The sequence below is a fragment of the Curcuma longa genome, chromosome 19, assembly GCF_044706935.1.
Source record: "Curcuma longa cultivar G26 ecotype Majalengka, Jawa Barat chromosome 19, ITB_CL_G26_1.1, whole genome shotgun sequence".
Classification (NCBI taxonomy): domain Eukaryota; kingdom Viridiplantae; phylum Streptophyta; class Magnoliopsida; order Zingiberales; family Zingiberaceae; genus Curcuma; species Curcuma longa.
Window position 1 is genome coordinate 3,389,922 of NC_133879.1, and position 27,452 is coordinate 3,417,373.

The 27,452-nt window shown below is 35.7% G+C and overlaps 1 protein-coding gene across 2 annotated transcripts; it reads right to left on the minus strand.

Annotated features, from left to right (window-relative positions):
* On the minus strand, nt 1-27,202 carry LOC141812592 (protein RETICULATA-RELATED 1, chloroplastic-like). 2 transcript variants are annotated; one of them, XM_074700601.1, is made up of 8 exons: nt 26,716-27,202; nt 26,536-26,634; nt 26,214-26,440; nt 24,443-24,512; nt 24,227-24,306; nt 2,112-2,176; nt 779-973; nt 1-14 (listed from the first exon to the last, which is right to left on the minus strand). In XM_074700601.1, exons 1-7 carry the CDS (start codon nt 27,184-27,186, stop codon nt 780-782), a joined length of 1,206 nt encoding a protein of 401 aa, XP_074556702.1. In that variant the 5' UTR covers nt 27,187-27,202; the 3' UTR covers nt 1-14; nt 779. The 2 variants fall into 2 exon arrangements, with proteins under 2 accessions (XP_074556702.1, XP_074556703.1); XM_074700602.1 differs by lacking the exon at nt 1-14 and having other exon boundaries at nt 918-973; nt 2,088-2,176.
* Nucleotides 27,203-27,452: the final 250 nt, after the last annotated feature.

Consider the following 27,452-nt stretch of genomic DNA (forward strand, 5'->3'; position numbering starts at 1 on the left):
ACACACTATGAATCCTGCAAAATTTAGGTCAACCATAAGTGAGTTAAATTAGAACATAAGTAGCTCATAGCCAAAAAGATTCCAAACTAGCAACATGAAGAGGGGATAGTAGCAAATGAGCTTTTACTTTGATATGCCAAAAAAAATTCAAGTACCAGAATTGAAGCTTGTAGTGTTCGAGTAGCTGTATGCTCTCGTCTGTCTTGATCTTAGATATCTATTGATCTCTATTCAATATTATATCACTGGTACATTTAGATTAATGAAATTACTTTTATTTGACAAACTTATATTTTCTTAGGTTTCTGACTACCATTTACACTTTCAACTCTAATTGTTCAACCCACCTAATTATAAAATTCATGTGTCTGTATCAACTTAACAAACTTTCTCTCATTTAACAGTTTGTATTTTAAAATGAGATTTCATCAAAAATGCTGTAATGGGAATGTGTTTGAGACAAATTTCCAGTGACATGTCTTCTTATTTTGGAGTTGTACAAATATTTGCTAACTGAGGCCATATTCATTTTAGAATACAGCTCAAAGTAGTTACAAGAAAAAGACACTGCAAGCAAACTTAAATAATCCAAATAATGCTGAAATGGGAAACAACTTCTTTTGAAAAAAAAAAAAGTGAAAGCTACAGAAGCAAATGGCCACATAAGAGAACAACAGAGGTATCATAAAATAATAACTTGATATAATTCCTATTATTTGCAGCTGCCATTTCTGTACTAGTTTTTATTTAAAAATTGAGTTGAAGTTCAGGCAAATACCTCATTGAACACCACTCCATCGAGCCCAGTCGACAAATTGCATGCCTCCATAGATGTTGTTGGCGAATCGGACCCCAACAGTGAAAGCCATAGCCACAGGAGGCACACGTTTGGCAACTGGTGATGCCTCAACAACTCGCTCTAGTCCATTAATAATCTGATAACGAGTATTGGAAGATATTGCCAGAAAGACACCTAAATTGCAAAGAATGTCAGGTATAGAATTTTTTTCGCAGACCGCATATCATAACAGCTAAAGAGGTCAATTTGAATATTTAACTGCTATTAACACATTAATTTATTTCAAGATAGAAGAAAGAACTCATACATATAGAATCTATAGATAAATAATGGTCTTATTCACAAATTGAAGATCAATCTAATGGTGTTTTTAGTATGATTATTATAAGGGATAGATAACAAATAGTTTGCATAATAAAAAAAAAAGGTATACAAATAATTTATCTTACTTATTTTACTTGTACAATCTAGTTGACTGATCCATCATACCTAACCGACCTGATTACCATAACCAATCCAATATGTCTGTCTGCCCTAATTGCCTCATTAAAGCTAACTGCTCCAACTAGCCTAATTGCCCCAACTAGCTCCACTAATCCATCCAGGCAAAGTAACATACACCACCCAACCCAACTAAACTAACCTGTCATATTAGACCAGCCCAACTAACCTACCCACCTGATTTGATCACCAGACCTGCCATCCTGACTAATTTCCCAGTTGACTTGTCCAACCCAATCAATTTGCTCGGCCTGAACATCAAATCTGGTCAACAAGATCAAACCTGTTGATGTGTTATTTGGAGGATGAAAGTCAATTTTTGTAACCAAAGATAGAATTGCTTATTTCATAGGAATTCATAGGGAATAAAATAGTTATTCCCGTGAATCAAATGCATCATAAGAGTCCATAAGAATGATACGTAATATATAGTATAGAATATCAATATATACCATGCAGTGTGCAACAGAATCACGATTCAAATAATATAATATCTGATGTATATGAAAAGTCATAAAATATATATATGAAGCAATTGAGAGTGAGGCACATTTGAACATGATCCAAAAATGTCCAGTAGTACCAAGATGCCACTACAGGTCAGCCACATGTATTATACAAACAATGTCAGGTTTGTAACATAAGTTGGCTGACAACAATCAGCAATAACAAGTAATCAAGGTTGTATTTCCTGTCCTTATCTTTGGAACCTTAAAGTCAAAGAAAAATCAATGTAAAACGTCTTCATTGTATCAACTTCAAGAAACAAATATATAAGAGAACTGACAGGGATTAGTAGTTGGTCACGTACCCCAAAGAACTGCACTTTTGACCAGAGGTGGAACTGGTATATCTTCATCTGATTTCTTTACACTCCTGGATATGACAAAATAGAAGTTAACAAAGAAAGATGTAACATTACCCAAGATTCACTGCATCATCATATCGTCAGAGTAAAAAAAACAGTTTTTAGTAAACCATTACACACTATACTGCATAAAAAATTAATTTGGAAGAGCAGAGAAAAAAGCAAACTCTTCAAAATTTTACTTGCTGCATAATATAAAGTAAATAACCCAACACTAGAAAGTAGAAACACATTAAGGAATTTATCACAGAACTCCGCTTGAGAACTCAGGCAACCTTAGAAATCACATAGAAAGTAAAATATATACTTTTCAAGACTATATTAAGCAAACATTAGCTAAATTACATAAACTAAAAAATCATGAAGAAAATCTATAAGATCAGATAATAATTAGGAACATTGTGTAGTAGTTGATAAGGCTGAAGATGGCTCAAGAAAGGTAACACTATCGCTATATGTATAACACACCTCTTTCATTCATTTATAAACTATAAAGGTAGTCTTGTAAACTTACTGTGAAAATTGCACGAATGCAATCCCTAGAATACAATTAACACCTAAACCACATGTCACTATAACTTTACCTCTTTATCAATCATAGAAGATGTTCCATATTTAACCATATAGGAGAATAAGGATAAAATATGGTCTGTTATTCTCCCATGATTGTTGTCTATATCATTCTTGATCAATCTTGGTTGCATGATCTCACTGCCACATGATAGAAGGTTATCGAGTGAGAATATATGCCATTTAAGCAAAAGAAGAAAAAAAGTTCAATCGCACCAAACCTAGTCAAACTGCACCAAACCTAGTCAAACTGAAAAAGGTGCCACAAACATTACTCCTAAAGCAAGAATCTAATCTCCTCACTTAGACTCAACTTAAAGAAAAAAAAGCTCCATTGGTGATGATTGCCCTAGTGATGCAAGAGAAAGCAGTCCCAGACCCCAACTCATTTAGTCATTTTCTCCTGAGATTAAAGAACATCTGAATGATCCAAACTAAACTCCAAAAGAGTCATTCGATAACTTGTCTCAAAAGTGACTCAAGAGTCACATCAGCCTTAATACCTTAGAGATAGTTGTCAGGACCCTACCTCATCTCATAACCCATCTTCAAAATAAAAAAAACTTGGCTCTTCTATAATTTCTCGTTTAAACAAATTTAAGCATCGTTTAACATGCTATAGATCTTATACTAGCACTATAACTTGATGACTTATTCCATTAAGAAATACCAAAATGTTACGGATTCTTAGCTCCAAATCAGTGCGAACTTTATATAAACACACACATACTTAAATACATATATGCAGTATTTAATCTAGGTAGTAGAGAATTATGATGCTGATCTCACTTGGATGGTTGCAAGAACTAAGGTTCATCCCATGCAAGCTACATTCTAGAATTAGAAGACTCTTATGAAAAAGGCTAATCTTACTAGTGCAGTATACTATAAGTGTCTTCTATATTTTTTGTGGTCATTTCTATGAAATTTCAATTCAATTATGAATTGTTAAATTCTTGTTCATTGAAGTAAATGAAACAATTAAGAGAGACTCAAAAGGTAAAACCATGTGAACTGTTCCAATCACATCAATACAACATAACACAACAATGGTACTATTCCAAGTTGTTGAAATTGATACCAATATCATAATTTTACACCTTTGTCTATTTGACCAAAGCTTGTATATACAATGTTTACTACAAAATATAAAGTTGGGAAGATAAGTATTGAGAGAAGATAGAAAGTAGGTAACATAGTTTAAATTGTCTACAAGGAAGAAAAAAAGTTGGAAAGATAATTTCAGACCTCGTATAATTGGAAAAATATTTAAAGAAATTAGATTCTTCAAAATGATTTAAAAGGCCATTTTACCCATAGTGTTAACATGTAAAATCTGGTTTTAAATTTGAACCAAATTCAAACTCTCAAAATTTCATTCAAAATGTAGTTTATTTTTGACAACTACTACAATTAATGGGAAAAAAAGAAATTGGGATTTGATACTCTAGTAGTTCCCTCAATCTTATAGTACAAGATATTGAAGTATTTATAACTGGATCCCTAGTATCTACAATTTGGTCTTTGACACACTTCCTTAAGTTGGATCAAAGGTATTATGAACCATGGTTAGCAAATCTACTAACCATGGTTTTTAAAGAGCCCATATGAGCTGCATAAGTAGCTACTTAGGAGAATTTTGAAGGGACCACATAATGTGACTGCATATGGCATATACAATCTGCATTATGCAGTTGAAAACTAAATTTAGTTGATTTAAACTAAGATAAACTAGATCAAATTGACTTAAAACCCTAAGTTACACGATTTAGTAACTACCTTATAAATGACAACTTATGCAGTGGCTTTGCAAATGATAAATGCTTTAACTATCAATAGAAATATTTTTTAACATTTTAAAATTGACCGCATATGCTATTGCATACAACCTAAACATGATGCAATATGTAGATTGCATACCACCTGCATCCACTTTTTGAAACCTTCTCTTGCTAATTAGTCATTGAAGATGACAAATAATATGACAATTTCATTGGATTACAATTAATCTCCATGTGTTTATCCTCTCGTGGAACACTAGATTAAAATTTGTGGACATGGTAACTTCGGCGTCACAATACACTCTCATTGGCTTGTTAGGAGCATATCCCAACTTGATTATAATCATTTAAACCAAATAAGCTCATCCAGAGCTAGAATTATAAAACTATGCTCCTTTGCATTTGATTTGACCATGACAACATACGTCTTGCTCTTTAAAAAAATTAGATTACCTCACAGGAGGGCATAGTAGCCTGATGTCGATCTTCTATACTACCTAGTCAACATCAACGTAACCCATAATCTAAGGCGGCATTAATCATAATATAAAAGGTATCTCCCTAAAGCATTTAACCGCCATATAACCATCGTAAAGTTTTTTCGGTTATATCTAAGTAATTTAGCTAATTGATCATACTCTAAGTAATCATCGTAAGGATCCTCAAGAAGCTGATTGATTATGCTCACTGCAAAATATTATGTAAAATGTATGTATAGGATTATAACTACAAGGTAATTTAGTTTTCTAACTTGTTTTATGAGTAATCATTTTCACATTTGGATCTATGAGGATATCAATTAGATTAACTTCCAGCACATTAGTCTATTCCAACATATCAAGCACATATTTCGCTAAAAGATACATCTCTGCCTAAGCACCTCTATACCAGCAAAATATTTCAGTTCACCTAAGCAGTCAGATCCCTAGATGAAGTGATGAAGTATTCAACCTTGTGATCCCTACAGTCATCACTAGTTACAATGATATTATGCACATAGATAAGAAGAAGCATACAATTCTCGAAAGGAGAGATAAGACAATCTATTAAGTGATTTTATACACTTCTTGTTATATTTGAGAAATTCCAAAAAACTAAAATATCAGGAAATTAAATTTATATTTAAGGCATATTAGAAAATAGTGAATGAGTTTGGGGATAATTTGAATAAATTAACTAGGAGTTGAGTTGTAATTGAACTCGAGTTAGAGATAAGTGTTGAGCTAGCCTTAAACTAAATTAATTTTAGGATAAATTAGGTTAGAATGTAATCCATTTTCTTCTAATAACAGATGGGCCTTGTGATTAGAATTAATTAGGTTCAAACCGAGGCTTACTTGGATGTGTTATGGTTGAAACAGATAACAATTTAGGTTTTATTGTATGCTCAAGTTCACTTGGTCTAGGGTTTTATATATTATTTACATACATAAGGAGTTTACCTTTCTCTACTATTTTTCTCAATCACCAACATCTGCTAAGATTGAACCCTAAGCGACATCATCTCCTTCCTCGCGTGATCATTGGTGAGCATGAACCCTCAAGTTTTCCTCTCCTGTTCAACCACTGATATCCCTATCAAGTTACCCTTTTGTTTAGTCAAGGCCGAATTTGTCTCCATTCATATGTGGTGTGTTTTCGTTCTTCTTCATCCCCTTTGCTCTTGAGCTTTTCTTCAATCAGTCAATCCTAAGGTTCCTTGTCCATTTGATCACTTTGACATAAATCTGAAGTTGCAATAATAGGCTCTAATGCAGTAGGTAATGCTGCAGCAGTAACAACAAGAACTTTACCATTTCAGGATTTTGGATCTTGTCTTTTGTAGGGACTGTTTTATCCTATGACAATGATAATTGATGGTTAAAGTAAGTTTATGTTAGAAAATATTGTTCACTTCTCATGATTAGAATTAAGAATTGGAACACATCTCTAAATTATGAGTGTGTGGCAGATCGTGTGGGGCCGCTAGGATAGCGGATTCCACCTTTTTGTGAAGAAAAGTGTGTAGCAGATGCATTAAAGGGGTAAACATCAATTTGGAAGTTCTTTAAGGTGAGTAAATCTTTGATTTCTTTCCATGCTCCTTTGTGTATGAATATAAATACAAAATGATCATATATATATATGTGTGTGTGGGCGTTCTTTTATAATTGTTTTCAAAAAAGGAGATTAAAATAATAATTAAAATAGAAAAATTGAGTTTTAAAATGAAGTAAACTATTGGAGGTAAATAATGAAATTCTTTTCATGCTATACAAATATTGAGGGTGTTCATATGGGAATTAACATGGGAAGGATTAATTTTAAAATTAAAATGGATACTCTAATTTACTTCTCAATTGTTATGTATCATTAGATTGCTTGGCCTTTCATGCTACTTGTCGTTGAATTAGATGTTAATTCTTGTGCTTTATATTGTATATCTCGAGAGATTACATGTTAATATACTTGTACTAAAAATTTATTTAAGGTTAGTCGTTTAGACTAACCAATAAGATGTGAATCCAAAACAAAACAAATATGATGTAAAGATTTTAAGTGGAGCAATAATGATTTTAAATAAAAAAATATTAAAAAGTGAACTTTAAATGTTATACAAGAATACCTTACCGCCTATATAAGGTTGTGGTAGCGAGTGGTCACTCACAGTCAATATTCATTTGCGTGAGGACCCTATATTGTTGTATATCATTTGTTAGAACTTTAGCTCATACGATACAATACTATTACACTAATAAATCAACTAACAAGTGAATCACTTAAGCTAACATCCACTAAGTGTAATAATATCATCTGACATATAAACTAAAGTCCTAACTGGTGATATACAATAACATAAGGCCCTCGCGCGAATAAATCCTAGCCGCGATGACCCCTCGCTATTACAACCTCACATGGGTGGTCAAATACTTTGGTAAAAGGTTAGACTAAAAGTTTTCACCTTTTAGTATTTCTTTTCTTAATTTAAAATCATTATGGTACCACTTAAAATCTTTACACCACATTTATTCTATTTTGGATTCACATCTTATAGGTTAGCCTAAACGACTAAACTTAAATAACTTTTAGGATAAGTATATTAACATGTGGTCTCTAGGTATAAGATATACAATATAAAATTAGCATCTAATTCAACAAGTAGCATGAAAGGTCTAATGATATGTAAGAATTGAGGAGTAAATCTAAGATTTAGAATCTCGTACTGTGTTAGGCGATAAGTGCGAAATTTATCATTCCACCAATCGCCCACGCTGGTACACCGACACTGTGGGCCCCCACGATCCCATAACGACCTCTGTCGGATCATGCAAGTGCCGTGGGATCCATGGGGTTGCAGAGGCGCCGCGATCCTGAAACAAGCTGGGGTGCCATAATCTCATAATTTTTTATTTTTACAAAATATATTATTATTTTATTATTTTTAGGTTAAAAATTTTATTTTAAAAAATATTTTTAATTAATATATTTTATATTTTAAAATATCGAAACCATATTAGCATGACACGATACGTACCGAAATCGTATCGTTCCGATTATAAATCAAAACTCCGATACGAGTCAAAATTTTAAACGATGAGTAAATCAATATATCCATTTTAATTTTAAAACTAACCTTTCCCATGTTAATACTCATATGATCAACTACATATGTATTAGAATGTCATTTATTCACTCCTAATAGTCTACTTTATTTTAAATGACATTTTATCAAAGGGCACACACATTTTGAAAATCATTAAAGGGCGCATCACACTTTAATATTTACCAAAGGGTACACTTTTTTTTCAAAATATCCCTTTCATTAAAAAATATAAAAATTTCTCTCCTGTGTCAACCGGAGTCGAGGTCGATCGAGTGGCCATGGAGGCCTTTGGTCACACAGCTAAGGCGAGGTTTGGTCGCACGGCCACAACGGCCTTTAGATGCATGACCATGGCAGCTGCTGACATAGGAGATAATTTTTTTTAATAAAAGAGATATTTTGGGAAAGAAGTGTGCCCTTTGATAAATACTAAAGTGTGATGCACACTTTGATAATTTTTGAATCATGTATGCTCCCTTTGGTAAAATGCCCTATTTTAAAACTTAATTTCACTATTTTAAATATTATTTAAATCTTCTTTTTCTAAAATAGTTATAAAAGTGTGTGTGTGTGTGTGTATAATCATATTATATTTTTATTCATGCACAAAGGAACATATAAGAAGATAAAGGGTAAATTTACCCACCTCAAAGAAGAACTTCCAAATCAATGTTGATCACCCCTTTAATGCATCTACAACACACTCATAATAACATTTTCTAACAGAAACTTACGTCATCAAACATGAGTTCCCATAGGATAAAATAGTCCCTACACAAGGCTCCATCAATCAAAAGACAAGACCCAAGATTCCATAATGGTAAAGCTATTGTTGTTACTAGTGGAGCATCACCTATTGCATTAAGGCCTATTGGTGTTGAAACTTCAGCACTTGATTCATGTCTATGTAATCAAATAGATGAGAAACCTTAGAATTAGTCGATCGAGGGAGAACTTACGAGCAAAGGGGATGAAGAAGAAGGAAAACTCATCAAATCTGAAAGAAGACAAATTCAGTTATATTCTTTAAATTTAAAGGGCCTAGTTATAATTATAACTTTCGGAAAATTTTAGACTTTTTTGTAAAAGTGCAAAAATAAAATGAGATCCCTATTATTTCTCCCCACAGGTTCACCACTTCTCTTTCTTCTCACACTGTCAGCAATCTATGCCACATCGTCATGGCTAGTATAGCAGTCATTCTCATTCTCACCGCCTCGCCGTTGTCGTCACCGCTTCGCCACTGTCATCGCCGTCGTATCATTGCCTATCCTCACAATGTTGTTGCTCAACAATATCCCTATCATGCAACACCGCCATTTTGGAGTTGTTGTTGTCTACTCGCGCCACTATTGTCACCTTGTAATGCTATTGTCGCCTCATGCTACCTTATGTCGAAAGTTTTCAACAAAGGGAGCTTCAACTGAGTGTCCCTCAGCCACTATTGTCGCTAGTTGTTATCAACACTCTCTTCTTCGACAAATCCTAGGTTTTGAATCTTATGAAGCTACTCAATAGATTTCCATCAAATCATCTCAAGTAGGTTTTGTTGCTTGTAACCAAGTAGGAATTAGATTTGTATGAGGGTACTAGTAGGTTAAAATTGATATAAATATTCCATTTCAAGTGGGGAATTTATGACACGTGTTTGGTCTCAATGTCCTAACAGTTGGAGGAGTCTAGAGTTATCTTGGGGTGAGTCGGTGTTATTCGAGTTTTCGATCAGGTGGGTTTTCTTAGTTGTTTCATTTCATTTATCTTGCGCACGATTAAATTTATGGAAGTAGACATAATTATAAAGTTGTTACAAATGATCTCATCTCTACGGTTGTTGCTTGAAAATTCTCTCTGATATTGTTTGACCTTTTATATTCATAGTTGTATACTTATTGTGTTAGTTCCCTTTTAAGAATCATAACAAATTAAATTATAAAATTAATTATGCCAACTAATAAAGTAATAGATAAATTATATCATAGAGTTTAGGTTTTGTGCTCTAAAGGAGCTACATGATTATTTAAACTAAAATTAACAACATAATGGATGTAACACTTATACTATAGAGCTCCGACTCTATGCTTTGAAAGGGGTTGCATTATTTTTTATATTAAATTGATAAGATAATAAATGCAATACTTTATAAAGAGTTTTGGCTTTGCCCTCTAAAAAGTTGCATATTTACTTATGATATAAAATTTCAACTCTCCCGACTGAAAGAATTGTGTGACTACATGTAGTATAGAGCTTTAGCTTTACACTCTAAAGAACTTGTGTGACAACTAATATTGAACTGATAAACAAATGAATTACTTATAATATAGGTTTTGCGCTCAAAAAAGGGCCCTCGAGCCTTTTCGCACATGTATATGTGTTAGTCATTTTTATATAAGATGATTTTGTCACTGGATGGATTTCAAGTTTTTCACCCTTTGTGAGGTGCATATCTAGATAGATTGCCAATTGTTCGCCCTATATATATATATATATATATATATATATATATATATATATATATATATATATATATATATATATATATATATATATATATATATATATATATATATATATATATATATATATATATTTTTTTTTTTTTTTTTTTTTTTTTTGCATAGGGTGGATTATGGATCGTTCGCCCTATGCATATAGGCTATATCTTTACTGTGTGGATTGCAGATTGTTCACTCTATGTATTTATATATGTTTATGATACACTTCGTTCTAAATAAATTGCGAGTCATTCATCCGTATATATGATGCATCTTTCGTAAGACAGATTGTGAGTCGTTTACCCTATGTATATGTTTAATTCCCTGGGAAATTAAAAAGGAAATAGTTGTAAAATATAAAAAGTATAAAAGATGAAACATGAGAAATGATAAAACCGTCTAAGAGAAAAATTTTAAGAGTAATTTGTGCTAAGATATTAACAAGGTTAAAATGGTGGGAAATGATAACCTTGATTATTTGTTATTTGTTGAATTCTTTTATGAAATATTTTACATTATGCATTTCTCTCTTATACCCACTTTGCATTGTTATACTCTTGAAATTTTTAGCTTCTCGTTGATTTGTTGAGATTTGTGCAGAGTATTAATGGAGTTTCTTCAGAGGTATGTATTTAGTTAGTTTAGTTAATTGTTGATACCATGTTGTCAAGCCTTGCACGAGCTAGCCTTGAAAAAACTAACAAAGCATGTGCCAACATAATAAAACCAAGTAAATACATATATACGAAGAAACTCCACCAATACAATGTACAAATCTCAACAAATCAAATGGAGGTCAAAAATACAAAGTGAATATTAGAGAAGTGCATGATAAAATATCTAATAAAAGAATCCAACGAATAACAAATAATCAAGGTTATCAATTTCCACTAATTTAACCTTATTAATCTCTTAGAATAAAATTTCTCTTAAAATTTTCTCTTGGACAATTTTATCATTTCTCACATTTCCTCTTTTATACTCTTACAACTATTTTCTTTGTAATTTCCCAAGGAATCAAACATATATATATATATATATATATATATATATATATATATATATATATATATATATACATTTGCACAACAATCTGTCTAATGAAGGATGCATCGTATATGGGGATAGGGATTGACGACGCACAATCCATCTAGAACAAAGTGCAATATAAACATATATGAATATATAGGGTGAACGACTCATAATCTACCCTGTAAAGTTGTATCATATATATGGGGTGAACGACCCGCAATCCACCTAATATGAAATACATTGTAAATATATATAAAAGGTGAATGATCTGCAATTCATCCAGAAATGCACCTTACAAAAGAAATGGTGAATGAACCGCAATCCACCCAATGAGAAAAACATCTCATATAGAATGACCAATGCTTATACACGAAAAGATTTGAAGGCTCTCTTTTAAGTGTGGAGTCAACGCTCTATGATATAAGTAATTCATTTGTTTTATTAGTTCAATATAAGTTGTCACACAACTCATTTAGAGTGTGAAACTAAAATTCTATACTACATGTAGTTACGAACTCTTTCAAAGGATAGAGTTAAAATTCTATACTACAAGTAACATAATTCTTTTAAAGGGCAGAGCCAAAGCTCTATAATATAAGTATTGCATTTATTATCTCATCAATTTAATATCAATAATAACGTAGGCCCTTTCAGAGTGCAAAACTAGAGCTCTATAGTATAAGTGTTGCATTAGTTATCTTCTCGATTTTAGTTTAAACAATCGCATATCTCCTTAAGAGCACAAACCTAAACTCTATGGTATAATTTAACTATTATTTTATTAGTTAGCATAATTAATTTTGTAATTTAATTTAATGGTTCTCAAAAGGGAACAAGCATAATAGGCATACACAACTATGAATATAAAAGGCAAGTAATATGAGATAGAATTTTCATACAACAAGAGTAAAGATGAGATCATAAATAATTTTGTTTCTAACAACTTTATAATTATATCTACTTCTATAAATTTAATCATGCATAAGATAAATAAAATGAAACCAGCAAGAAAACCCACTTGATCAAAAACTCAAATAGCATTGGCTCGATCTAAGACAACTCTAGGCTCCTCTAACTGGGGAACCTATCAAGACACCGAGAGTAAATATATATCACAAAATCTCCACTCAAAATGACATATTTACATCCATTTCAACTTGCTAGAACCCTCATAGCAATCTAATTCCTACTTGGTTGTAAGCAACAAAACTTACTCGAGAAGATTTGATGCAAATCCATTGAGTAGCTTTCCCAAGATTCAGAATCTAAGATTTGCTAGAGAAGAGTGTTGGCAACAACTAGCGTCAGTGGCGGTTAAGGGGTGATTAAAGCTCCCTTCATTGAAAAATTTCAATGAAAGGTTGATCGAGGCGGTGGCAACATTGTGAGGCGGCGATAGTGGCGAAGTGGTGGTGTTGCAGGGTTGTGGTGTCACTAGGCAGCGACATTGTGAGGTTGCAACGACAATTGAATTGGCATGTAACAACGGTAGCAATGATGCGATTGTGATGGCAGTGACGCAACAACGACAACAGTGAGGCAACAATGATGAAAGCGGCTGCGACACGGGCCATAACAATGTGGTGTGTCTATTGGCGCCATGGGTTGCTAGCAGTGTGAGAAGAAAAGGGAAGTGAAGAATGTGTAGGAGAATAAATAGGGATTATTTTGCATTTTTATTATAAAAAAGTCTAAATTTTTCTAGAAATTACAACTAAGGCCTTTAAAATTTAAAGAATATAACAAATTTGACCTTAGCTGAGTAAGAGAAGATAACTCACTAGAGATTTTAATCAATGTAACTCAAGGGTTCATGCTTATCGATGATCATGTGAGAGAAAGGAAATAATGTTAGTTAGGGTTCAATCTTTAAAAAGGTCGATGGCTAAGAAAAATAATAAATGTAACTCCTTGTGTATATAAATAATCTCTAAACCCCTAAACCAACTAAGTGGTTAAAGCTCCATTCGTTGAAAACTTTCAACGAAAGGCAGCTTGAGGCAGCAGTAGCGTCATAGGGAAGCAATAGTGGTGCGAGGCGACAACAACGGTGCTAAAGTGGCTGCATTATGGGTAGCAGTTGCTAGGCAGCGGTGTCGTAAGGTTGTGGCGGCAATAGTATTGGCATGCAGCAACAGCGGCACCGATATGGTGGCAACAACAATGACACAATGATAACAACAACAAGGCAACAACAACATGGGCCACAATAATGCGACATGGGTGTTGACAATGTGGGTTGCTAGCAGTGTGAGGAAAAGAGAAGTGGAGAACATGTAGGAGAAAAATAGGGACCTTGTTTTATTTTTTGTACTTCTATTAAAAAAAGCACAAAATTCTCTAAAACTTACAACTAGGCCCTTTAAATTTTAGAGAATATAACAAATTCAAACTTGACTAAGTAGGAGAGGCTGAGAGGACAACTCGCTAGAGATTTCAGTGGTTGAACAACATAACTCAAGGGTTCATGTTCACCGATGATCTTGTAAGAAAGGAAACAATGTTAGTTAGGGTTCAATCATAGCAAAGCTCAACGAGTAAGAAAAATGTTAGAGAAAGGTAAACTCCTTGTGTATATAAATAATTGCTAAGCTCTAAATCAAATAACCCCAACTATACAACTAAACCAGACCAACCCTAAATTGTTAACCTAGTTTAGTCATAACTAATCGAAATAGAGTCCAAATTAAGCTTGCTTTAAACCTAATTAATTCTAATCACAAGACCCACCTGTTATTAAAAAAAAATGGATTACATTCTAACCTAATTTGTCCCTAAATTAATTTAGTTAAAGCTAGCTCAACACTTAACTCTAACTCAAGTCCAATTCGAATCCATCTCTTAGCTAATTTATTCAAATTATCCCCAAACTCATTCACTACTTTCTAATATTTTAATTTCTTGGAATTTCTCAGATATGACATTTCTAATCCTGGAAACAGCCTCTTGCCAAAGGCAAGGTAAGGCTGCGTACAATGGATCCTTTCCCCGGACCCCGCATGGCGGGAGCTTCGTGCACCGGGCTGCCCTTTTTCTCAGATATGACACTTCTGATAAGATGAGATCCTAAACAATTTAACACACTTTCAAGTTGATATAGTAATATATTATGTGGGATAGATACATTGTGTAAGATAGAGATATAATGTTGGAATATTTTTCAAGAGTATTATCTCAAGACATTATAAGATGATTCCAAATTATTTGAGTTGGCTTTATGACCATTAAATTGGTTTCGTGCTGTGTGTGATAAAACCTTTATTGAATGACCTTCTATCTTGTTTGCATTTCCTACTGATGTATTCCTGCCATATTATTCTATGGATTGTTACTAATGTATGTTTTCATTTATTGTTCCTCTCACACTGGTATAGTGTTTCAGTTTACGAGTTATGCATGTTCTGGGAGTATAAAATGGATCGACTCTTCGGGAATTTAATAAGAAATTCAAGACTCTGCTTAGAATTTTATTCCCTCCGAAAAGATTTTACAGCGGAATTGAAGACTTAGAAGCAAGCTCTTACTACTCAGAATAGATCACTTGGTATTACTCAAGTGTGTCAAAACTGATTACACTCCATGTCTTATATAGGCTAGAAATGGTTGTAATAAAGATGAAGCGGGTGCGCTTATGGGCCCCATCGTCCTTCATTTTATCATCCATTGTCTGTCACTTAAGACTTTACAGATCACTCGTCCTACTCTATTCTGAGTAGTAAGAGCTTGCTTCTAAGTCTTCAATTCCGCCGTAAAATCTTTTCGGAGGGAATAAAATTCTAAGCAGAGTTTTGAATTTCTTATTCAATTCCCGAAGAGTCGATCCATTTTATTTTGGTATCAGAGCTTGGATTGAGTTCTAAGCTCTATGGCAGGCTAATTTTCTTTATTCAAGGTTGAGGTAAGGGTAATCATAGCAAGTTCTTTTAAGAAATGCTCATTTATCAAATTGGCAAGTATTTTCCCGAAAAACTAAAATTATTCCTGAGGAAAGAATCACAAGGTTAAAAGGTGGAGACCCGACAAGCATCCTTGGTCCGGAGTTCCGCAAGGCTAGTAAGTGCGTAAGGCGGTAAGCCCAAAGACCTTATTTAAAGATATTCCTCAGAATAGCTGATGTTTTCATTTGAAAATCTTGAAGGGGGTATTTTTATTAGAATTTTATTTGATAAAGCAACCGGACAAGTTAACTGATCGCAAAAGGCCGCCGAGCAACGTAAGCCCTCAGGAGGAGGTCGTTAGCCAGTCGGATGAGCGAGAAAGTTTTACAAGTCCCTAAGCTGTAAGGATAAAATTCGTAAGTAAATGTTGCCCCTATGTCTGAAAGATTTGAGCGAACCATAAGAGAATGGTATGAGAAATCCCGAACCAAAAACCTTGAGTATTTAGACCTAGCAGAAACTTTGAAACCGGAGCCTGCAGAATTAGCCAATAATATAGGGGTAATCCACGACAAAGTTTGTCTTCTTTCAAAAGTATCCCTTAAGCATTTTTATTTACTAGAGGAGGAAAATAGAAATCTTCAGAAGGAAGTAGCTCAGCTACGAAGTTCTGTAAGAAATCTTGAAAAAGATTTTGTGTCAAACAAACCACTTACTAAGGTTGAAGTTAGAAAACTGGTTACTGAAATTTCAAAACAGCCAAAATTAGTGGAAGAAAAGGCAGTAAAGTTGATTGAGGAATTAAGGCATAGTGTCAGGAAGGTGGAAAGCATCCTACACAAGGTAAAGGGGCTAATCAGTGGATGACTGATTTTTCGAAGCAATCAGAAAGCACAAATTACTTAAAAGCCTTAAAAGTAACAGACGGAATAGAAACCCCAGCCAAAGGTTTTGCTAAACCAGGGAATTATTCATCAACCTTTGATCTGCTAAAAACAGTAGTTAAGCAGAATAATACTATAATCTCACTGCTTATTGTACAAGGTGAACTGTTACAAGACTTGCAGAATCAGCTAAATCAGTTGAAGAGGCAACAATAACAACCTCAAGAGATGCCTTCTAAAGAACTAGAAGGATCAATAGAAGAACTTACCAAAAGAATTGCTGGTCTTAATTTGGGAAGTGAACCTGTTATTCCCAAAAAGAAAGGCTCAATTTTAATATTTAAAAATCCTTTTGATATTCTTGAAGTAGAAAAACAGAAGTTGAAATGACATCACGAACACCAGCAATAACTACAACAGTCCAGGTACCTTCGGCGGAAGATCAGATACGTGACTACCGTCAGAACCAAAGGCGACTGTACAATTTGCAAAGAAGGATTGTCCCGAGCCAGAGAAGATTTAGAAGAACAATTGGAAGCCAACTAGATCCGGAGGAGCAACTGGAGATTTCCAGATCTAGAAGAGCAACAATGGTACCAGCAGAAATCCTTTATTCTGCAGGGTACAAACCAACACAACACCGAGTATATCAACATTATTCGAAAGAAAACATATTATGCATAGAAGATGGACAAGTGGATCTGCCACTTGTTACCGCACAAAGTCATCGAGCTCTGAGAGAGGTAGGTTTTCACCACATTCATGTGGGCCTCGTGATGATCAGAGTGTATTCCCTTCATCGACGAGACGCCGGGACTATGGCGTTAGTCGTCCTACGAGATACTAGATGGCGAGGAGACCATGCCATTATAGCAACAATGGAAATGGACTTGTCAAGGGGAACCCAAATGACATATGTTATTCCAGATCTTATGTTAAACATAGAAGATTTTTCTAATCATCTTGAATTGTCCATACAGACACATGGATACGCAGACTGGCAAGGAGGCACCAACAACTTGCTGATTACTCGCATGATGTTGAAGGTTAACTAATACTTCCTTTATAAATTTTTCATATAACGTACATCATGTTGCAGATTACTTGGCAAGCAAAGGAGTCATTGCTTTGCCTGGAAACCGTTTTACAACTGTAGAATTGCAACAACAAAGGTGGATATTAAGGCCAACTTTGAGAAGAAATCCAGTAGCCCCAACCAGAGTTCAGTCGAGAGCTCTAATAGACGGAAGTGTGTCCCTACAGTTTGAAGGATACACTGTGATCCCAGAACAACAACCGCATCAAATTAATGATCATGATGATGAAGTCTGCTCACCTGAGCAGAAGATCTTGGCGATCCTTACTATAGAAGCAAGTTAACCCAATTATTGAATATAAGAGATTGAGTCCAAACTCAACTATTCCAACAAGAAGGACGCCAAGGAGCAGCAGGATATGACCTTCATATCCTCGCTAACGTTGAAATAGGTGTTGGTGATCGGGATCTATTATCCACCGGCATAGCCATTGCAATCCCAGAAGGTTATTATGGCAGAATAGCCCCCAGGTCTGGAACGGTCTGGAAGAAAGGAGTTCATGTGGGAGCGGGAGTCATTGATAGTGACTACCGTGGTGAAATCAAGATACTTGTTTTCAACCTAAGTTTTGAAGTCATTTCCTTTCAAAAGAGGCGAGGCAATCGCCCAAATAATTTTCACGAAGATTGCTACACCTGAGTTGATGCAGGTACCCAGGTTATCGGATTCTCTCAGAGGACACAGAGGCTTTGGTTCAACATCAACCAACCTTCAACTAGCCAAGCTCGACCCATGGCTATGCAGTCCTAGAATGGACTACTATTACTCAGACCTTATGTCCACCAGAGCAGCCAGAAGAATTATATCTTTGAACCAGATGAATATGCAGCAGTGACTCCTTGCATGGCTTGGCAAGGAGCATATACTGGCTATTTCTGATGAACCAATTTATGACACGGAAACTGAAGAAGAATGGACTAACCCATTCTCCACGGAAGGTGGTGGGTATGAGTCAGATTCAGAATCATTTTTCTCTGTTGATATTAATTTCCAGCGAACTGGAGGATGAAGAACAGCTAGCTCACCTGGAGCTGGATCTAATGACAGACTACCCGATCCAAATTGAGGCACATGTCCAGAGGGTCTTGGCTTCTACAGCCTTATCTGCTTACAACCCTCCCGAGGATTCCATGATGGGACCTCCACAGTATGCTCCTGCAACAGACAAGCCTTCAACTTCTAATCCATATCAAAGCAGTTCTTATATGGGAGCTAAACTGGGCAAGATCAAAAGTGCCTATAACAATGAGCAGTGGACTCTGCCATCCGCACAGCAGCAAACAGGTGCGATGGTTGTTCTTCCTCCCAATATTGGCTTATATAATGATGTAATATCAAGGTGGGAATCAATTACTACTAATGTAGTTGATTCAAAATTTTGGACTGACAAAAGGACAAAAGTCCAATATATTGAAAATTTGTTGGGAGAAGTAGAAAAGAAGTTGTTCATCCAATGGTAGATGATGTTCCCTGATCAGTATGATAAACTGATCAACTCGGCGGATGAAACTCAAAACGTGTTGTCCCAAATCCGACGAATTTTCACACTGGAAGATCCAGCGTCCGGATCAACAGCAGAACAGAATCAAGCATACCTGGACCTTGAGAGGTTAGTATGCTACAATACTAAAGACCTTGTATCTTATATGAATACATACAAGGAATTGGCAGCAAAAACAGGCAGGGCATTTATGAATGAGGAACTGTCAAGCAAATTTTACAAGAAAATGCTGCCGCTAATTGGTGAGTATTTGGAGAAGAAATTTCAAGAAAAGTTTAAAGGAAATACAATAGGCGTACTCCCTAGAATATACCACGCCTACCAGGAGATGATGGAGATGTGTAAGCAGGCCGCCTTACACAGGAGCGCTAAAGACTTTCAGTTTTGCTCATAGATTCCATTAACAGGTGTAATGTACAACAACCCAAGAAAGAGGTTTGGTCTCAGAAAGGCCCAAACATACAAAGGAAAGCCACATAAGATGCATGTCCGGGTCATCAAAAAGAAATACCAAAATGACAGATCCCGGGTACGTAAATGTAAATGTTTTATTTGTGGTGAAGAAGGGCATTTTGCCCGTGAATGCAGGAACAAAATCGGGAATAAGGAGCGAGTAGCCATGCTTGAAGAGCTGGAGCTTCCTGAAGACTTTGATGTTGTATCTGTAGATCCAGAAGAAAGCGACAGTGATGCTATATGCAGCGTATCTGAAGGAGAGATGGCTACAGAACAATACTGTAATTCAGCCACCAGCATCATTCCAGAAACTATGTTTGTTCTGCTGGGAAAGGAATACGGGTGGCAAGTACAAGTAGAAATACCTGATGAGCAGTTCCAGTGCCCACACATTTGGGAATTTAATACTGAAATATCCACCCAGTACATTAAATGCAAATTCTGTGGTAGAAATACAAGCCAGAGGGCCAGAGGGCATTGTACGGTATGTTTGCTAACAACATGTACACTCTGTGCAGATTACTATCTGGAACTGGAAATCAAGGTGGAAGCACCTCCACCACAGAGGTTTGATAATACTGCTTTAGTTCCTGAACTGCTTAACTACATAGCTTATTTGCAGTATGAAGTTCAGAGACTCCAGACGGAGCTAGAAGTTTTAAGAAGATCTCATGAAAAGAGCCTGGCAGAAGACTTGGCGGAAGACCTGCAGCAGTTAACTCTGCATGATATGCAAAAGAAAAGGGGAAGGAACAGGTGGTTTACTTGGAGGAATTAACCGTCTCAAAAATTACTGATGGACAGTACCACCAGAGAAGGGTTGCTAATAGACTATACAATATGAAGGTAACCTTTGAAATTCCTGAAATAAAGTCATTTTCAGTAAATGCTATTCTGGATACAGGGGCTACGACTTGCTGCATAGATAAAAGGTCAATTCCAGAAGAAGCCCTAGAAAAGAGTGCAAACACTGTGTTGATTAGCGGAGTAAATTCAAAGCAGTCTACTAATTTGAAATTAAAAGGAGGGTACATGCGGATAGCTGAAAGTAAGTTCAGAATACCCTTTACATATTCATTTGATATGATTCTTGGAGAAGGTATTCAAATGGTTCTAGGCTGTAATTTCATCAGAAGTGTACGAGGAGGGGTCCGCATTGAAGGTAATAATGTTACTTTTTATAATAACATTACTTCAATAGTGACCAATCAAATGACAGCCTTTGCAATGGAAGAGTTACAGATGGATGAAATTGAGTACATAGAGGTAAAAGAGCAACTTTATTTTGCCTCTAACCCTTATAATTCAAAAGTCCTGCAGAGACATGGAGGGTTGATTGAACGGCTGAGAAAGCAGGGATTTATAGGGGAGGACCCACTACTGCACTGGTCCAGAAACAAAGTGGTGTGCAAAATTGATCTGATAAACCCAGATATTACAATACAAGATAAGCCTCTTTCTCATGTGACCCCAGCTTTAAAATCAATTTTTGAAAAGCATATTAACCAGCTGTTGAAATTGAAAGTTATTAGACCAAGCAAAAGCAGGCACCGGACAATGGCAATGATAGTTCAGTCCGGAACATCAATGGATCCCACAACTGGCAAGGAAATTAAGGGTAAAGAACGTATGGTATTCAACTACCGCACCCTTAATGATAACACATTTAAAGATCAGTACAGCTTGCCTGGGATAAACACCATCATAAAGAAGGTTAGTAACTCCAAAATTTATTCAAAGTTTGATTTAAAATCAGGGTTCCATCAAATTGCAATGGACCCAGAGTCCGTGGAATGGACATCTTTTATCTGTCCACAAGGACAATATGAGTGGCTGGTTATGCCCTTTGGGCTCAAGAACGCACCAGCAATTTTTCAAAGGAAGATGGATCATGTCTTTAAAGGTACAGATGATTTCATTGCTGTTTACATAGATGACGTATTAGTATTTTCTCAATCTGAAGCTGAACACATGAAGCATCTTGAAATTATGCTTAATTTATGTGAAGAACATGGACTAGTATTGTCACCCACTAAGTGTAAACTAGCTGTACCAAGAATAGAATTTTTGGGAGCTGAAATAGGAGAAGGAAAACTCAGACTCCAGCCTCACATAATAAAGAAAATAACTGAGGTTCAAGACACCAGCTCCGAGAAAAGAAGGGACTTAGGTCTTGGTTAGGCATACTGAATTATGCTCGTACATATATACCAAACCTTATTTCAAAATTGGGGCCCTTATATGAAAAGACATCTATTCATGGGGACAAATGTATGAAAGCATCTGATTGGAAAATAGTAAACCAGATTAAAGAACAGGTTAAATCTTTGCCAAATTTAGATATACCACCAGAAGGGGCTTACATAATTTTAGAAACAGATGACTCAATGACTGAATGGGGTGGGGTCTGTAAATGGAAGAAGAGTAAATACAACCCTAGAAATACTGAGAAAATTTGTGTATACGCACATGGTAAATTTCCCACAGTAAAGTCAACAATAGATGCTGAAATTTTTGCCGCTATGGAAACAATGACAACATTGAAAATTCATTTTCTGGATAAAGATGAGATTACCCTCAAAACAGACTGTCAAGCAATAATCTCTTTCCATAACAAGACAGCAAGGAATAAGCCCTCATGTGTCAGATGGCTGGCCTTTATAGATTTTATTATCGGAACAGGTATCAAGGTAAACTTTGAGCATATAGACGGTAAGCTAAATCTATTTGCTGACACTTTATCCAGGCTAATCATGGAGCCCGAGAAAGTTGCAGTCCTCATTGAGGAGGAGTCTACAGTTACAGATCAGCAAGAGGAAGCCTCAGCCTCCACTAAGTATCCTTTACTGATGAGATATGAGGATCTTATCTGTGAGACCTCAAAAAGAATATTATTCAAAGAAGAACACAACAAGCGAAACGAGATGGCTAGCATTGAAGAGCAGGCTTTAAGTAATGTCCTTTCCAACGTGCATGAGCTGGAAATGATTCTCCAGATGAAGGAGGTAGATTTTGGGCACAGAGCAAATACAGCAGGCGGGAGACGGGATCTGTCCCTCATAGAACCAATAATGATAGTGGAGATCAGAATTATTGGAAGAAGCACTTGTTAGCGATAAAGCAAAATCGACGTGACCTGTGGAACATCGTCGAGCGGATGAAAAGGGTGAGCACTGAGATAAAAATAGTCCACCCATGAAGCATGGTGAGCCCAAAGTAAAAGGTATGTAAATTATTAACTTTAATAATTGCGAAGGATTGAGCCCTGGGGAGCCGTCCTTTGCGAATATTGTGAGCTGTAAAATAGAACGAGTGATCTGTAAAGTCTTAAGTGGCAGATAATGGATGATAAAATGAAGGACAATGGGGCTCATAAGCGCACCCGCTTCATCTTTATTACAACCATTTCTAGCCTATATAAGACATGGAGTGTAATCAGTTTAGACACACTTGAGCAATACCAAGTGATCTATTCTGAGTAATAAGAGCTTGCTTCTAAGTCTTCAATTCCACTGTAAAATCTTTTCGGAGAGAATAAAATTCTAAGCAGAGTCTTGAATTTCTTATTCAATTCCCGAAGAGTCGATCCATTTTATTTTGGTATCATTTATCAGCAGATAGATTGCACCTGATAAGGCCTAGTAGGTAATATAACTTAAAACCAAGAGTTGGATAAGATAAGAAAGTTGGAATGAAATTTTCATTTTTAAAAAGATGGGGGAAAAGCTTTTTAAGACTTACATCATATATTTGCACAGGGTTTTGAAGCATTAAGCAAGAACTGAGGACAATTGTGTAGGCTACTTAGCAAGCTATCTACATGCAATAACCATGCTAATCAAATTAACAATTCAAGATAAATCTCAATAAATATTTTTTAACTAAGTTGTGTGAAACAATGTGTTAAACCTAAGAGATAGAGCTCAATCCAACCCAAATGCTAAAGCACTTAGGTGGCGGATCTCTTAGTACTCAACTAAAAAGGGCAGCCCCAGTGCACGAAGCTCCCGCCATGCGGGGTCCGGGGGAAGGATCCATTGTACGCAGCCTTACCTTCCCTTTGGCAAGAGGCTGTTTCCAGGATTTGAACCCGTGAAAACAGCCTCTTGCCAAAGGGAAGGTAAGGCTGCGTACAATGGATCCTTCCCCCGGACCCCGCATGGCGGGAGCTTCGTGCACTGGGGCTGCCCTTTTTAGTTGAGTACTAAGAGATCCGCCACCTAAGTGCTTTAGCATTTGGGTTGGATTGAGCTCTATCTCTTAGGTTTAACACATTGTTTCACACAACTTAGTTAAAAAAAAAAAAAAATATTTATTGAGATTTATCTTGAATTGTGGGACTAAACTATATTTCACAAATCCTCTTTTTCAGATGTGGGACTAAAGGATGAGTTTTATTCCCCTTTGATCCAATATCATTTTTATAGAAGTGAGAGTTTGACTCTGAGATCATGTTAAAATCCAAGAAAGAGCTCAATCCAATCTAAAAGGCCAAACCACTCAGGTGGGAGATCTCTTATTAAAGAATATTTTAGGAACCCTTTTTTTGAGATGTGAGACTAAAAGTGGAGTTTTATCTTCTCCTCTCACACCCTATTCCTTTTAACAGCAAGGAACTATTCGTTTTTCTAGAAAGGCTACTATCAAGAATCATTGTACAGATTACCTAAAAAGAAGCTAATCACATAAAACCATAACAAAAAATAAGATGACTACATTTCAAGCCATAAAGGCATAAAGCTTGGAAGCATATACTTGGAAAGATATAAAAGATATAATTTTACCTCTTAGCGGTCATTATTAAGTTGGCAATACCTTGGCCTATAATACCACAAACAAATCCAACTGATCCATACAGAACTCCCTGGAGAGAGCATGTAAAATGAGCATATGTGTTAATCTTGTTGATACTATGAGGATATGCACCCTAACTGAAATGCAAGCAGATTATGTAAAAAATAAGTTGGCTAATTGCAAACGGTTATTACAGGACATCATACCTTATAAAAATATGTCCCAATGCGTTGTTGAATTGTAAATTTGCAACCTGGCCTTTCAGCCTCAAAAACACTGTCAGTGGTAAAAAGATTAGGGGAAAGCTAGGTAAGCATCTATCCAGAAAAATAGTACAGAGTCCAAAGAACAAGATATTATCCACATCTGCAGAATGACAACAATTCCGTACAAATTACTGAGTCCTAGATCCATAGGTCAAAGTCTATGCTACGGCGACTACAAGAAATATTTCAACAAAACTTGTTTCAGCTTGAGTTTCCATAGCCTGAGACATATAACCTCTGACATTGCACCAGTAAAGATACTTAAATTATGGAACATGGATCTCAAAATTGGATAACAATGATAAAGATTTTTTGAGTTAGATCAGTATCAGCCTTAGCAAATCCGGTCTTCCTTGAAAAATTAAGCATCTCACAAAGATTAGCAGAGTTGAAAATAAGGATATGAAGAAATTAGCTTAAAATGAATTAGCTTTCACAAGATAATGGATAGAAACTGTTGGATTTAAATCAAATCAAGCATAAAAATCATGAAGTAAGTTGAAATGAAACTTGGTTGATCTAGTCGACTTCTCACCAATCCAACTTGAATCCTAATGAAAAATGTTCCATCGCATGGTTGAATCGTGTAGTTTCAATGCAGCTAGAAATTTACCATGAACTTGTGTTGATCAACAAGAGCCTAAAAACTTGCCTTCATTAATAGTAAACAAATAAACTCTGATTCAGATAGGATAAAATATTAAGAATGCGCACACATATGCACCCACACATACACACCCCTAAATATTTATGTATGTATATTTAAGAATATTCTAATAGATGTTGCACACAAACACACATGCAAATAAAGTTGTATGTATGTGTGTGTGTGTGTGTATATATGCTCATGTTAATTAACATTACAATATGGCATTATTTATTCAGAATATTCTAAGAGAGATATTGTACATACATATAAAGATTTTTTTATATGAGTATGTCCTAATTAACATTACAACGTGGAATTATTTAGTAAGAATATTATATTAGATATTGCATGCACACATATATATGAAGATGTACACATATATGTGTCTTTGTTAATTGTTATAACATAGTGTTCAATTTTTTATATTAAAATTTGGAATTTATCTTTTCATAATATGCATCATTTTAAGATCTTTGGACGTCTTTTATATTCTCACATAAATAATTCTAAGTTATTTTCTTTCTTTTATTACCCATCCATCCGAATTTCACCATTCCAACCGATTCAATACAACTGCTACATAGATTTTTAATCATCCAATCTTGATAATGATGATTTTATACCAATTTTGACAACCATGCTATAGAAGACTCAAGTTATAAGTTACCATGACTATTGCATAATAGGAAACGTGTAAATAGGATTTATCCAAATTATCAATAGTTACAGATTGAGCAACTGGTGTAGTTCTTGAATGACTAGGGAAGGTAGCAATAAATTAAACAATATTATAGTGTAATAAACAAATTCCACTCTTTTTCTGTCGATTGCATTGACCTCTATCACATTGTCTCAATCAATATTCAGAGAAAAAACAGAGAAGCAATGCGCATAAGTCAAACTGATGTCATTTAACAAGTGAAAGCCGTGACATTGATGTGGCATGTGGAGAGCGGAAAGGTTAGCATGAAGTAGGGAAAATATAAATTCAAGAATCTGGAGAAACAAAAGGAGTGTAACAGATGGAAAGAATGAAATATGAGCAGACAATTGGATACTTACCTGCTAGGCAATGCTTCAGAGGCACGCATAAGGTTTCCCCAAAAACCTACTGATGCTGCCACAGATGGCCGTCCAATCCTTACATAGGGTGCCAATAATCCCACTAGAGCAATGTCAACGACTATCCCAACCAAGAGGTCCGCAGCATACAACTCAAACTCGGCCCAAAAATCTTTCCCCCTCTTTTGAACTTCCGCAAAAGTTGCACAACAAGAATCAATAATTACCTGCAGTGATTCAGTGATACATTCTAAAAGAAAACTTCTCCAACTGATCCTCCATTCTAACATAGAAAAGGTCAAAATTATAGAACTCAACAGACCTCGGTTGCCACTTTAAAAAGAAATGATGGGTCAGCAAGCATCCGATTACGAAGCAAGGAGCAACTCCTAATGGCAGCACCAAGCGGCCACCACGCCGCCTTCATTAACAAAAGAAAGAAGCAAAGATGAGAACTTTGATCCGAAGCAACTATCTTTAGCGGAAAGCCACACTAGAATACCTCCAATTCAAAGTATCTGAAGAGAAGAACCCTCCGTATTCCAGTAAGTTTCGCCGCCTCCAACATATCAGGAGGTAGGCTCGAGCCACGAGCCTCCGTTTCTCTAATCACCTCATCAAACTTCATAATTGGTCCAAATTCCTTCTCTTCACTATCATCCGCGTCCCCTTCTTCACCACCACCTCCTCCGCTAGTTCGTCGTCCATCGTCGCCGCCAGCTCCATTACCATGATCAAGGGCCGAAAAGAAACTCCACTCCCTCATCTGATGGAAAACACTATGTCCAGGAGCTATGAAAGGGGGCACAAAGAGGGATTTTGGGATGGAAGAACTAAGACCGAGTGGACTGGGATTGTTGTTGGATTGGATCCTCAGACCCTTGATCTCGAACGAACCGGAACGGACCGCATTGAGGGAAGAAGATTCATGGTAGAAGGCTCTCGAGCAGGCGAAGGAGGAGGAGAACGCCATTGCCAGCTCCTTCCAGCCGCTCTTGCCTATGCCAAGTTAACACGAAGTAAAACCCTTACGGAGGCGAGCGGTTTAGTCGTAACGTCTCTCACGTGCGACGCATGGTACTCATGAAACGCAATTACTATAATATCCCTCAGAAGTTAATTCTCTTCTTCCATCCTAAATGATTGTATTTCTTTTTTTAAATATCCAATATTATGTTGCTATATTTAGAGTTTCTTTTAAATGATTATTTTAGAAAAAAATTTCCTTTTTAAAAGTAC

Excerpts from the sequence above, each read along its gene's own strand:
- LOC141812592 (XM_074700601.1), bottom strand. The coding sequence starts at position 27,186 with ATGGCGTTCTCCTCCTCCTTCGCCTGCTCGAGAGCCTTCTACCATGAA. Across the intron at positions 24,513-26,213 it reads TCTGAAGCATTGCCTAGCAG|TGTTTTTGAGGCTGAAAGGC; the intron begins GTAAGTATCCAA and ends TACCACTGACAG. Across the intron at positions 24,307-24,442 it reads TTGGGACATATTTTTATAAG|GGAGTTCTGTATGGATCAGT; the intron begins GTATGATGTCCT and ends TGCTCTCTCCAG.